This window comes from Gymnoscopelus braueri, assembly GCF_963280865.1.
Source record: "Gymnoscopelus braueri genome assembly, chromosome: 20".
Taxonomy (NCBI): Eukaryota; Metazoa; Chordata; class Actinopteri; order Myctophiformes; family Myctophidae; genus Gymnoscopelus; species Gymnoscopelus braueri.
In genome coordinates this window covers 24958471-24972382 of record NC_137622.1, presented here as the reverse complement: position 1 = coordinate 24972382, position 13912 = coordinate 24958471, and the positions used below count along the sequence as shown (strand labels likewise).

At 42.4% G+C, this 13912-nt stretch overlaps 3 protein-coding genes across 3 annotated transcripts; 2 read left to right on the top strand and 1 right to left on the bottom strand.

Annotated features, from left to right (window-relative positions):
* Positions 1-1171: 1171 nt before the first annotated feature.
* and4 (actinodin4) lies at positions 1172-2503 on the top strand (the record flags this gene model as incomplete). Its single annotated transcript, XM_080415569.1, has 2 exons — positions 1172-1330; positions 1490-2503. The coding sequence occupies 2 exons, from the start codon at positions 1172-1174 to the stop codon at positions 2279-2281; spliced, it is 951 nt and encodes a 316-aa protein (XP_080271695.1). The 3' UTR covers positions 2282-2503.
* An 865-nt stretch (positions 2504-3368) lies between these two features.
* cops6 (COP9 signalosome subunit 6) lies at positions 3369-9756 on the bottom strand. Its single transcript, XM_080416191.1, has 10 exons — positions 9634-9756; positions 8148-8273; positions 7219-7350; positions 6310-6398; positions 6089-6151; positions 5940-5987; positions 5723-5837; positions 4687-4779; positions 4209-4309; positions 3369-4039 (listed from the first exon to the last, which is right to left on the bottom strand). Exons 1-10 carry the CDS (start codon positions 9674-9676, stop codon positions 3899-3901), a joined length of 951 nt encoding a protein of 316 aa, XP_080272317.1. The 5' UTR covers positions 9677-9756; the 3' UTR covers positions 3369-3898.
* Positions 9757-11157: 1401 nt separating this feature from the next.
* On the top strand, positions 11158-13827 carry LOC308075993 (F-box/LRR-repeat protein 12). Its single transcript, XM_080416043.1, has 3 exons — positions 11158-11521; positions 11676-11751; positions 12054-13827. Exons 1-3 carry the CDS (start codon positions 11421-11423, stop codon positions 13089-13091), a joined length of 1215 nt encoding a protein of 404 aa, XP_080272169.1. The 5' UTR covers positions 11158-11420; the 3' UTR covers positions 13092-13827.
* Positions 13828-13912: the final 85 nt, after the last annotated feature.

Sequence of the window (13912 nt, the reverse complement as noted above, 5' to 3'; positions counted from 1 at the left end):
TTGTTATTTGATAGTCCTCTCCCCTCCTTCCTTTTTTGCTGGCATAGATCCTGCCTGAGTCTGCAGCATTTTCCCCTGGGATGCAATTCTTTTCCTCCCCCCAGCAGGTGATGCTTTCCTTCTCAGACTTAATAGGGAATTTCCATTTGAAGTCTGTGCTCTTTATGGCTTTGCTGCTCAAGTCCAGGAGGTTTTATTCTTAATTGGCGCCAGAAGCCTCATATTAAATGGTATTAAAAAGGGAGGCGGGGCAAATGTTACAGTTTTAGGAGATTGAGCAAGGCTATTGGATAGGAGGGTGTGAGTCACGTTGACCTCGACTGGGGCCTGTATTTAAAGCACCTCCTGCTGCTGCTGCTGAGGACAGCATCCTATGACCAGGTGAGAGATGTATTACTCAGGCAAATCATGTTACTAGATTAAATACACCAGGCTATTTTCCATAGCATTAGTTGGAGTGGGCCTATAGACTTTGAGACCTGCTGTGCATGTTTTCGATGTTTTCTTAAAATATGTTAATATGACTTCTTTAGAGTAGATTCGATTTTACTTTATTTAATGTAGATGATGCGCATGTAAAAAGAAATTCAGCTGATGGATAACTTGCAATACAAATTGTACTATCTGGATTTCAGGTGATCAACATGTCTCCATTGTGGCTGGCAGGGGCACTATGCTGCCTGGTGTGGCTCCCAGGTCAGTCAGTTCTAATTTATTGATTTAATTTGTTATAGCACTTTTCAGAAAAGTTCCAAAGTGCTTCATATGCATAAAAGTTGACACTTAAGCCAATTACAAGTCTTTTCTTTGTGATGTAATATATAATAGACAAAAAGTTGATGGTGAGAAGAATGATCATTCAAATGATTTGAATCCTTCTGCAGGTCTGCCTGAAGCGAAATCTTTGCTGAATTCTATCAAGATGGAAGGTAATGTCAGAGACGTTGTACTCATACGTATACTAGATACATACATGTATTAAAGATGTTAGATGTTAAGTGACACTCTGACTACACATCTTACTGTAGATATTTCCTCTTTTTCTCTGTTGCAATTTGTAAGGTGGATAGATGTTGGCGTTTTAATTCTATCTTATAAATATAGACGAATTATATTTGAAAGTTTTCTTTAAGTGGTTTTTCTTACAATCTTAAGCCTTATTTTAACAGAGATGGTTCCTGCCGGTGGTGTGAACATTAACTCCATGAAAGCAAATGACTTTCTGAGCCACTCCAGACCAAAGCGCAACGTGGAACCCCAGTGGTACAGAGGAAACCCAGACTTCCAATCCTACTACCGCTACTACAGCAGCATAGGACACACCGAAGGGGTGAGTGAAGAAAAATTTACATATTGTTCATGTTATAACAAGACACCACATCCACATGTGGATGTGAGTAAATTACCTGAGTGTAACCTTTTCTACTCCTTGTATGTGCAAACCTACTTGGCTTTTTTAAAAAAACATTTTGTTCATTCCAACTCACAGCTGTATGAGATCGACAAGCTGAGAATGCTGTACCAGCAGATGAGAGCCCTGGAGCACACCTATGGCCCCAATGCCCCCTACTACCAGAACAAACTGGGAGTGCCACTCGTCATGTGTGACCCCGCAACGGACAAGAACTGCAAACTCCCTCCGCCGCCGGCACCGATGAAAGGGGCCCCGAAGCCAACAGAGCCCCCGGCCATCTCCCCTCCAGGCCTCGCTCAGGCCGACGTTCTCTACTTGTGTAATGCCAAGGACCCACTCTGTAAGCCCCACATTGTCTATCTCCCCAGCGGTGCAGTGCCCGTGTTGTGTGACCCTCGCTACCATCCACACTGCACGCCCCAGAAGGTCCCCATGCCCATCGCTGTGCCCCAGCACCCACCTCCTCCACCCAAGAAGTACTTTCCACCTCCACCGCCGATTGTCATGAAAAAATCCCCCCCACCCCCAGTCGCCATCCGTACCTTCAAGGGCATGGAGTATGACTGTGACCCTTACTGGGACCCCGACTGCCTGATCGACAACCCACCCAGGCCAGTCATGGGCAAGATGATTGTGCCACCGCCCCCACCTCCCCCTCCGCCCATGGAGGTGGTAGAAGAGGAGAAAGAAGCCTCCGTGGATGAGCCGGCGCCACCCGCGCCCTTTGTGAAGAAAGTGGGTCTCTACCCCTATGGTTATTACTACCACCCTTACCCCTATGACCCCAGGGATGAGCTTTATGACCAAGGCCGCTTCAAGTATCCCCAGCCGGCGGACGCTGCTGATGAACCTGATGAAAGCGAGTAAACACGCCTTTCCCGCATCACCTGGGCAACCAGAACTCACGGTTATTTGCATCCCTAAAGAAACAGACTCCAACAATGAACCATGGAGGGTTGAGAGTGCATGCAGGCTTTCATTCTCACTACTTCACTAGTTGATTTCACTCCGTAGTCTGCCTGTCTCAGTTAAAGGTTTGTTAACCACTTTAAACTTGGGTGTCCCTACTTTGGCCATGTCATAGGTGAAAATGTGGTGGAAAATAGTCGATCTACAAGCTCGCACTGCGAGCACTGTGATCAGCTATTTTCGCTATTCATCGTACAACAAAGTATATAGGGCATAAGTAGTTAATAGTGAAATCACCTAATGCAGTAGACTGGTAGTCAAAGCCTGACTTTTCTGAACTACAGTTATTGATCGAAAACTGTCTTAAGCTGCGCCTTAAGGATTTTAATTTGAATCTTCATAAAACGTGCTGTTAATATTGTTCTGAGCAGGTATGACATGTTATGTGCTGCACTAAAGATTTGATCTGCTGCCATTGTTTTTCCATTACATTGACTTAAAGGTTTCATATAGCTTTTCATGCAATAATCTGTCTTGCACTGTGCATAATGTTCATTCTGCATATGAGAAAAGCAGTACTCTGCAACACACGTGTAAGTTGGGACTGATGGGACAATAAAAGGAAAACAAAGTTTGTTTCTCTTCACTTCTTGTAAGGGAAACCTTACAACCTTTTACAAAAACAGAGCTATAAGCCAATCCCAGGGGAAAGGGCATCTCTGCCCAGAGCCACATGGCAAATAAAAGCAAACTAGCAGATTGGAAAGAAAAAAGTGCCAATGTACAGACTAGGGGGGTTCATTATGTCTACTTCCGCTGTATACTTTAAAGCTGTATATATGCTGAGTCCTGTAAGACTTGAGACTCCAAAGCCGTAACTTTCTCTAACACGGCTACCTACAGTATGCCTACCTATACCTCCAAAGGCAATGAACAGCAGGACCACAACTTCAAAAGGTAAGCTAACTGTAAACACAGCCTTGGCCAATAAACCTGCAGCTCTGTTCCGTCCACACTGCAGGCGTTCCTATTATGCTCACTGAGAGGCGTGGGACTCAACTTTTATTATCTTTTAGCTTTGTAGAGGATGAATTCTTTCCCTTCAAAAATATAATAAGCAGCTTTTAAATCAAGACTGTTTTTGCTAAATTACACTCAAACATATTATGCTTAAAAGGATATAAGGATAGTCTTCATCTTGTGGTGTCCAGTTGAATGTTGTATTCAGTCTACTTTATCAACTCGACATTCATTTATGAAAGTGAAGGAAAACAAATCGGAGATCTCAAGTCCCACAAGAACAAAGGAAAAAAAATCAGCAGATCATTTATTACATACGTAAACATGAATAACAAAGCAAAGGGGATAAAATAACATTCTGGTTCATGTACATTGTATCCTTCCTGACTGAGGGGTATAAATCAAGTGCTCTCCGAGAGTCAATAAAAAAATACCCCCCCACCCCCCCCCCAAAAAAACAGAGAAAAGAATATCGTAAGCAAATAAAACATTTGCAGTGTTTGTGACCTCTTTTTGTCTTCTTCCATCTCATCCCCTCTTTAATTCCCCTTTAACTCAAAAGAAAAGTCCTCTCATCCTTCGACCAATGCCCTGTCTGTCGTACAGGACGTTGAACTTGTTGATGAACTGGTTCATACTGTTGCAGGTCTTGGTGATGGTGCCCAGGTAGGCCATGAGGCCCACATCATTGCATTGCTATGGGGGGAGAGGAGGCAAATGTTACACAGCAACCTATCTGTGTAACTGGCCTGAAATATGGTCAGACTGTAAAATGCATTGTGATTTAATGCTACGATCTATCAGTGTGCTTTTTATTTTCTATCTAGGGTCCTTTATTTTACCAAGTGTAAGAGGGAGAGCTTACATCATAGAAGTCAGTCTTGAATTTGAGAGTGCTGAGAACAGGCAGTCTATGGCACAGGGCATTGGCTTCTCGCAGGATCTCATGATTATATGGCACCTCTCCTGTTTTGCACAGAGCAAGATGAGAAGGCAAAATGACAAAATAAGTCATGAAAAGTATGATCACACATGGCAATTTAATTTCCAGTTAACAATCCTAGAATCCAATCCAAAGGTGCAATAACATAATTTTGCTGACCGAGTCAACACTTGTAATTAGCACTCATGGTCACGATATCTAGCAAAAGGGTTAGTCAGTATGAACATTTATGCCAGGGAAAGGTTTCATTTGTTAGGCCATCGACAGTTTAGCACCATGCCAAAGAGGTGTATGTTACCATACACCACTCCCTTTTGCCAGAACACCCGTTTCCCAGGCATATTTCAACATACTTCCCTCATTCATCCATGTCATCACACCACTCAGCCAGATATCTCACCTGCTTCCACTGCTTTGACGTATTCCAGAATGATCTTCACCCTGCTGTGAAGCATCTTGATTGCACTATGTTGGGCTATGAGGTGTTCTGCCACTAACAGATATAGAAAGGGGGGGAAAAGAAAGGAGAAAGGGAGATATCACATACAAAGTACATGTAGGAAGATATGAAGTAATTATTAAGGCAAGTTAGTAATTGTTCTTGTGAAACGCTTTTGTTCTTATTGGTTAAATATTTATAGAAATAGCCATTTCCATTTGGCCAAAGGCGCAGACCTTCACCACACTCGGACAAGCACACACGCACGCAGCCCAGTCTGTACAGGGGAGATTCGCCACTAAATACCACCATGTGATTTGTGTAGCTTCATTCACTAACTGCACAAATCTTAACTTACTATTTATAGCTAAATATTGGACAGGGAAATGTCATGAAATCTAAGAAATCTAAGGAATGTTTCTGATGGAGTGAATCACATGATCTCCTAATGTAGTTTTCCAACGCTACTTACAGGTACCGTTGCAGAATTAATTCAATTTTCTCCGAACACAGACTGTATCAAATTTAACTAAATATCTTAAACGATATAGAGCCATCTCCCTGACAGAATGCCTAGACTAATTTCAGTTTGTTTTGGAACACAGTTCTTATATTATGTGATTTAAAAAGGCTATGGGATTTTGAAAGGGAAAAAATCTTCATGATCCAGGGGGCGTGGGTTTGGCGTCAGGACTTCGGTCAAGATGCACGAAAGATGTGTGGCTTGTGAAGAATGGGTCCAATATTTAGTTCAGTGACAATGGGGCTAAAGAAGCTTCTCCCATTGGAATAATAGACTCACAACCTACTTCTGGTCTCCTAAAGACCTACGTCACACAGATACGGGAAGTAAAATGGAGATGGCATGTCTTGCTTTTCTATTGTTTGTCTTGGCTTCGGTACTCTATGGCAATGAATGTACCTGATTCTGGGTCACTGGGAGGCATGTAGATGTGTTTCAACCTTCCTAGAGGATAGTAGGCACAGCAGACCTTACCTGTTGAGTTTTCCCCTGTGCCAGTGGCAGTCATGCGAGCTACGTGGTCGACGCCGATTCTTTCTGCCTCCTCTGTGGCGAGAGTGTAGGTGAGCTCAGCAAACAACATGGTGGCCTGCCATCAAAAGACAAAGTGACAATGTCAGAGGAAGGACTGAGCATGAAGCATGAACATTTAAGTTCACTGTTATGTGTGCCTGTTCAATAAAAACAGTACCTCGCCATTGATTATGTCGATCACAGACTCAAATACACTAACGGGAAGCTGAAAGCAGAGAAGGGGCATTTTAGTTTGAATCAAGTGTGTGCAAATATACAGCATTGCTACAAGTGCATCTTTGCAATGGAAAAAGCTGAGGGACTCACATCTGTGTGTTTGGTCATTGGGTTGAGCTTGAGAAATAGAGGGCTCTCAATGATCTCACACACCTGGAGCAGAAGAAACATATGCACATGGATTAAAAATTTACCAGCTCACTGAAAAGTAATTAAGATTATATGCAGGGGGGAGTGAACAGGGTGAATAAAACAGACTAGACAATACACAGAAAACCATAATGTAACTTCACTTGAATGAAATTCCATACCTGCTTGTGAATGTGGATGTCTGACTGTTCTGGGGGCCCTCCAGTGGTATACCAGCCCAGGAACTCCATTTCTTTAAAGACCTGTTTGACTGAGACGGAAGCAGAGATATTATAGGCAACTCGCAACAAAAATCTAACCACTTTTAGGGGGCACTATAAGTGGTTAGCACTCGCCTATGGACCACAAGGTCAGGGGTTTGATCCCGGGCACTGTCGACACAGCGTAGGAGTAGTGTTGATATTATCCCATTTTGGGCGGGAACCCCTATTTGTAGGTATACCTTTCAGGACGGGGACCCCCTTTGGGGTTGTTGTTGCTATGTACAGTATATAGCAACATACATTTGTTGTAATATTTTAATAAATATTTGACGTTTTTCAGAAAGCTTAGGTCAGCATTTAGAAGGCGTTTTTAGAACCGGCCTCAGGTCTAAATGGGTTATTTCTATATTATCATTACTACATTAATGTATATTAAGTGCTATTAACAAAGCAAGAGTGTTTATATAGAAACATTGCTTGGTTGTTAGTCTTTGGAGTTACCAACTGGGCTACTCCTGCCACAGATATTTTTCTGAATAAGGAACATAACACTTTTTAAAGCTCAACATGACATTTTCACATCCCAAAAGACCCGTCTGTACCTGTTCACAGGAGGACCAGTTAGGCCTGTGTTACAGTGTAGTTACAATTATGCTTACACTAACATCCCTCGTAATAGCACTACTCAAACATGACCGCTGATCCAACTGACTTGAAACTGCCCGCTTAAAAGTTTACATTTGATAATAAAATACATTTTTTTTTTCAGTTTACAAGAGGATTTGACAAGCAATACAAATCAAGATATGAAATTTAAAAAAGGCTACAACAACACACATGTCCACCCCACACCCTAAAAACACTTACATTGTTCTTCCTTGGTGTAGTAATACTCCTTGTCAATATGTACTCGGTCATCCACAGTGTGGGACAGCAACTCAAAGGAGTTCATCACCTCAATGTTTCTCCCCTCCTGCTTACCAATAAGGGCTCCAATCACTGGGCGCACAAAGAGAAAGACCATTACTAATTCCCGCATAGGTGCACAAAGTGTGGCAAGTGGTTTTGTCTTGTTTCCTAAGGCTGCACAGTACACACGCCCTGTGACATCAGTATTGGAGGTCTTGAAGGAAAGCATAACGACCAGTGGTGGAAAAAGTACTCACATTTTTTTACCTAAGTAAAAGTATCAATACTGCAATGTAGAAATACTTGTAAACAAGTAAAAGTCAGGAATTAAAAATTTACTAGAGTAAAAGTACATAAGTATTGGCATCAAAATGTACTTACAAGTACCAAAAGTAAAAGTACTCATTATGCAAAATGTCCCATTTCAAGTTTTCAAATGTATACAAATCTTTTGAAAATAGCAGATCTACAAGCTGCGACGCATTGTGAGCTTTGTAGATCGGCTATTTTCAAATGGTCGAAATGTATATAGGGCTGAAGTGGTTACTGTATGTTTTGTAATAATAATCAAAATCTACAAAGTAACTAGTAACTAGTGATTCAAATAATTGTAGTGGAGTAAAAGTACAATATTTGCCTCTGAGATGTAGTGGAGTAGAAGTAACAGTATTGGAAATTGGAAATACTCAAGTACTAATACCTCAAAATTGTACTTGTACTTAGTTACCTTCCACCACTGATAACAACACAATGCAGGAGGAACATGCAAACATAATAAAGTCAACCGTTCTTCAGATTGCATATGTACATACAGTGCATCATATAATGATGTTGTTTTTCTCCATGCACTGGTATTTTCACAGGTGTAAACAGTGTAAACATCGTACCCTGCATTGGCCGTCCCTCCTGAGAGCGGATGCGTATCCAGTGGTCTGATATGTTGAGGACGACGAGAGGGTGCAGGGCCACAGAAACACTCCCAGTGACCCCCGAGGCCATAACACTGGGGCTGGCTGTAAAGACACACATTATTAGTACAGTCAGTGGTTCTCAAACTCCTCAGATTTCCATGTCAAGGAACCCCAAATCAATATGTATTTGACCACGGACCCTCATCTGAAAAGATTTTGTGCCAACGGACCCCCTTGCAAGATTTGTGTCGTTAACCATTTTCCAAAAATAATCAAGATTTTAAATAGAAACGTTAGACTTTACAGTGAATCTAGAAACACTGAATCATGACAAGCACAGCTGTGTCCATGGGGCGTTTCCTTCATTGGTTCATCAGACCAGTGGTTCTCAAAGTGGGGTCCTTGAGGGACCTCCAGGGGGTCGATAGATAGATAGTTCCGAACCAAATGGACCTTTATGGGTCTGTAACTCAGTGAGTGTACAAATAGGGTCCATTTGGTTCCATTTGTACACTCTCAGAGTAAAATTAACATTGATTTTACAATATAATTTGGGGTCCCAGAGATATTAGAAATGCCATTAAATGGGGGTCCGTAACCTAATTCATGTCAAATTGGGGGTCCTTGAAATTAAAATGGTTGAGAATCACTGCTAGAGCCGTAAAAATCTTCTCTTATGGGGGTGACCCCCCAATTGACACTTATTAGCCCGCGAACCCCCTTTTGAAAAGATATGTCAGATCTTTTCAAAAGGGGGTTCGCGGGCTAATAAGTGTCAATTGGGGGGTCCTTGACATGAAAAAGTTTGAGAACCACTGAATTAGACCAGTGGTTCTCAACCTTTTCAGGCCGTGACCCCCCAAAAGAATCATATTTGAACTGGGGACCCCCCACCCTGACAAGCACTTGGAATGTAGGAGTTGAGACAATCAATTTTGTTTGACTCAGTTCCACAGATAAATAGCAGATCTACAAGCTCACATTGTGAGATTGTAGATGGACTATTTTCACAACTTTTGACTCTTTCTTATATTATTTGACAATTTGCCCTGTTTGACCAGTTTTCATAGTATAGTTTGTTGATTACTTTTGATGCAGTAATGGGGTATTTTTCTTTTCTTTTTTTTTAGGTATTAGAAAGGTCTTAAAAGTTCTTAAACTGTCACGTCACTGTCAGGGGGTCCGTACCCACAGGTTGAGAACCACTGCATTAGACCCACACAGTTGTGATGCAAGGTAAAAGGGCAGAGAGCCACACATTTGTTGACAAGTCTCCAGTTAGCTTGCTGTTAGCCAGCATTGCTCTTTAGCAGAGGCATTAGCACACCTGCTACTCCCTGTCAAAGACCACGAAACGTGCACCGACACGAACGGACGCGCCAAGATCACGCGCACGGGACCATTTTCATTCAGGTTCAAGCCACTATCGGTGGAAAGACGTTGCCGTTGGGGAGAAACTCACCTGCCCCGTCCACCTCCATCCCTCCACCGTTGCTAGTCGCCATCTTGACACACAGTCACCACGCAAGCGCACTGTGTGTGCGTTGAAAATGGTAGAGTTCAGATCCCAGCGCTCGGAGGGACGACCGGCCGCCCGCTGATTGGTTATTTATTAATAATAAGTGGTGGAAAAAGTACTCACATTTTTCACTTAGGTACAAGTATCAATACTACTGCCATGTAGAAATACTCTGCTACAAGTAAAAAAAAAGGTATAAATGTACTTAAAAAGTAGAACATTTGTATCAAAATGTACTTAAAAAGTAGAAAGTACTCATTATGCAGGATGTCCTAGCCATGGTTCACATGACGCTTCACGCTTGTATACAAGCGTCATGGTGCCGAGTCCCCCTGGTCTAAAGTTGTGTTCTATTTTTTCCCATTGCCATCTCTCACATAAACATAAACGTTCAGATTTCAAATATAAAGTGCTTACCACCGAGCCACGGATGTTACAAGGCGATGCGGACCGCGATGAGTACCCGTATCTCCCGTATTGTTCAATAAAAAGCATTTTAATCCCATCGCCCGGCCATTTTCTCCAAATTGTCTCCGATACTTTCAACCATGCGACACTAATGGTTGGGAGGTGTATTGCACTCTGATACATTAAAAAAAAAAAAAAATTAAAAAAAGAAAATGGCTGGCGATGGGATTAAAATGCTTTTTATTGAACAATACGGGAGATACGGGTACTCATCGCGGTCCGCATCGCCTTGTAACATCCGTGGCTCGGTGGTAAGCACTTTATATTTGAAATCTGAACGTTTATGTTTATGTGAGAGATGGCAATGGGAAAAAATAGAACACAACTTTAGACCAGGGGGACTCGGCACCATGACTGTCATGGTTAACATGGTATGACAGTCATGTTTCAGGGCTACAGGATGTCCCATTTCACAAGTTTTCAAATGTATGAAATGTATAAATATCTCTTGAAAATAGAAGCTCATCGATCGGCTATTTTCAAATGGCCGAAATTAGTTTAGGGCTGAAGTGGGTAATGTATGTTTTGTAATAATAATGAAAAACCACAAAGTAAAAAGTAGCTAAAAGCTTTCAAATAATTGTAGTGGAGTAAAAAGTACAATATATGCCTCTGATGTGTAGTGGAGTAGAATTAAAAGTACTGACAATTGGAAATACTCCAGTAAAGTAAAAAATACCTCAAAATTGTACTTAAGTACAGTACTTGTACATGTACTTTGTTACTTTACACCACTGACTGTTAGTAACCTAGCATAGCACGATTTAATATAAATATATGACCAGAACTCATAATTTTAGGTTGTTCCGTTCCATCTGCTGTTTGCTTTATAATTTTATCTTTCTTTCTTTTTTGTTTAAATCTACCAGTGACGTCACTCGTCAGAAGTCGGTTCACAACTAACTAACCAATCACAGCGCATCCCTCCGGGCTATGGCGAACAGCGGGTCATTCTTTCACAGCACGAACGCTAGGTGGCAGTGTCGGTGCGTTTCTGTGTGTATTTACAAGTACCACCACCTAACCTAGTAATGCACTTTGTGGCTGTTAAATTTAGCAACAGTCGTAGACACACCAGTGTTGGATATCGACAAACACGTCATTTTAACCGAGCGTACGCGACAGGGCTAAGGTTTTGTCTGGATCTGTGTCATCTAGGTACTGTTTTCCCATTAGCGACCGTTTCTTAGGGATTCCTGATTCGAATGCAACGTGCTGTGCGTCCTGTAATCTAGTCCGTGTTCAAGAAATTTGTTTACAAAATGGATGATTTCAAGATCTGCAACCTGGACTACTTCCCCGAGAACATTCTGATTGATATCTTATCATACCTTAGTGTGCGAGAGATCGTCCGAGCTGGAAGGTAATGTGAGAGTTTGAGCGTTGCCATTTCTTGTTTCCTGTATGTACACATTAAAGCCAGAATCCTTTGTCGCGTGTCGAGAGACTCGAGTCCATTCCTCCATGGTCGAGACACATGTCATTAATGCTTGTGCCTTTTCATTATGTTATTTTAGGGTCTGTAAGAGATGGAGACGTCTTGTAAAAGACCAAAGACTTTGGAGACTTGTTGATCTCACAGCATGGAAAGGGGTAACGTATTTTTCAATGTTTTGATTCTTTAAAGCTGTTCATACCAAGTAAAGACCCAGTCTGACCATTTTAGTCTTGGCTAGTTCACACAAAAAAAATCCCTTAGACCTGAATCTGTAATTTAATAACTACAGTGTGCCATGTGCAATCACAACACAACTATATGTTTAAATCTGTGCTGATGTCAATTTGTTTTAAATTCAGATGAAATACTGATTGTATTGTATTTGTCCTCTGCTTCCTCCACTGGCGTGTTCATTCTTCAACTGGATTTCCCTCCCCTGGTGATCATTGTGGGTCAGGTGACATCCCGCATTCTTTGGGTCCTCCTGCGCCAGTATTTGGGCTGTGGACTAAGATGTCTGCGGTTGCGAGGGTTGCTGCTCTCTGCTCGAAAGGGCATCTTATTATCAGAGTCATGGCTCAAAGCCTTGTCCACCAAGTGCCCACGTCTGAGCAAAGTGTATCTGCTGTATGCAGACTTGAGAGGCCTGCCCAATTGTCAGCTCTTGCCTCCAACTTTGAAGGTGCTGGAGTTGCGTGGCTGTGAGCTTCCAGCTGGCTTTTTTGCCCAGAGCATCCCAAGTGGAACTACTGAGGGAACTACGCCAAGAGCTGGTACTCAGCAACAAGGACGGAGCCAGGCAGGAAAAAAGCCTGTCTCCCCATCAGGGATTGGCATTGAGAGACTAATCCTTAACGGTGTTCCCTCATTCACAGACCAACATCTGCTGAGTCTGACCTCATGGGAGAGACTCTGCCGGTTGGAGCTGCGTGACACCTTTCGTGTGACTGCTAATGGCCTTAGGAACTGTGCCGCCAAGGAGAATGACTGCGGTGTAGAAGGGCTGACCAGCCTCAAGTTCCTGGAATTAGGCATCACTGGGCAAGTGGGTTACCAGTTACAGATGGCCTCCCTGGGCCTAGGGACAGGATGGCTTGGGCTGGAGGAGCTGAGCCTGGGTGGGAAGGAGGTAGGGCCAGGCCTGCTATGTGCGAGCCGTCTGAGAGACCTCCGGCGCCTGTGCCTCTGGGACTGCACGCTAAGTGAAATGCAAGTAGTACGGAGTTGCAGGATGCTGCGCGAGCTGTGTGCGCTGGAGTTTTCTGGCGTCTTCTTCCAGCCTCGTCAGTGTCCGTCGGTGGGAGAGAGCGAGGGTGAAGGTGAGGAGGAGCGGAACAGTGGAGAAGCTGCAGGTGGATCTGGTGAAGGTGATGACAACAAGAAGCTGGATGAGAGCGATCCTATTCCAAGTCTCCGTCGCTCACTGGCTGCCGTGCTGCCTCGCTGCACACTAGCGTTCACCAATTGCTCTGTTCTTCAGTTTATTTCAGAATAGATTAAGGCACAGCTTCAAATCACACTGTTTGTTAAAGTTCCAATGTTTCTTTAGCCTTAATTTCTGTGTATTAAACATCTTTTCGATATGCAAAGTATTTCTCACATCCTGACACCTGCACACAATAATGCTCTTTTCCAGCATACTCTCTTGAACTCAGTTGTTGCATAAAACAAAAAGAGGAACTTTCACCATGACTATCAAGCAGGTGTGACTGAGTCAGAATTGAATGCTACTATAGACAATGATTCTGCTGTTTCCTGTTCCCCCCTCCCCGCTCACAAATTCATCTGTTATAAGCAGGTGCTTGATTTTGCTTATTGGTTTTAAAGAAGCACAGCATATGATGATGTCATGTAGGTTAACCTGCATTGTAGGACAACCCTTTTAAGTAGCCTCACCTTATTAACTCTTTGTGCCTAAATTCATTTTAGATAGAGACCAATGTAAGCTGTCCAAAACTGTTGAGGTGACAGAAGTCTCTCATGGTTGTCTATTTTAACTGAAATGATATGGCCATCTGTGGTTATTTTACTCAAATGAAATTATGTATGTAAGATCTGTATGTGTCTATTTTAACTGAAACGATATGGCCATCTGTGGTCATTTTGCTCGAAGGAAATTATATGTATGTGATATGTATTCATGAATTGAATTACATTTAAACACTTCGTAAGAGGATAGAATGGGATATTCTAACTTTGTATTTTGAATAAATAAAGCTAAAGTATCCTGTCGTTTTTATCTTGTTGAGTACCTTTCTGCAAAAAACTTTTAGAGATCTCTTGAATACTTCATTTTGAATAAAATCTTGGAATCAG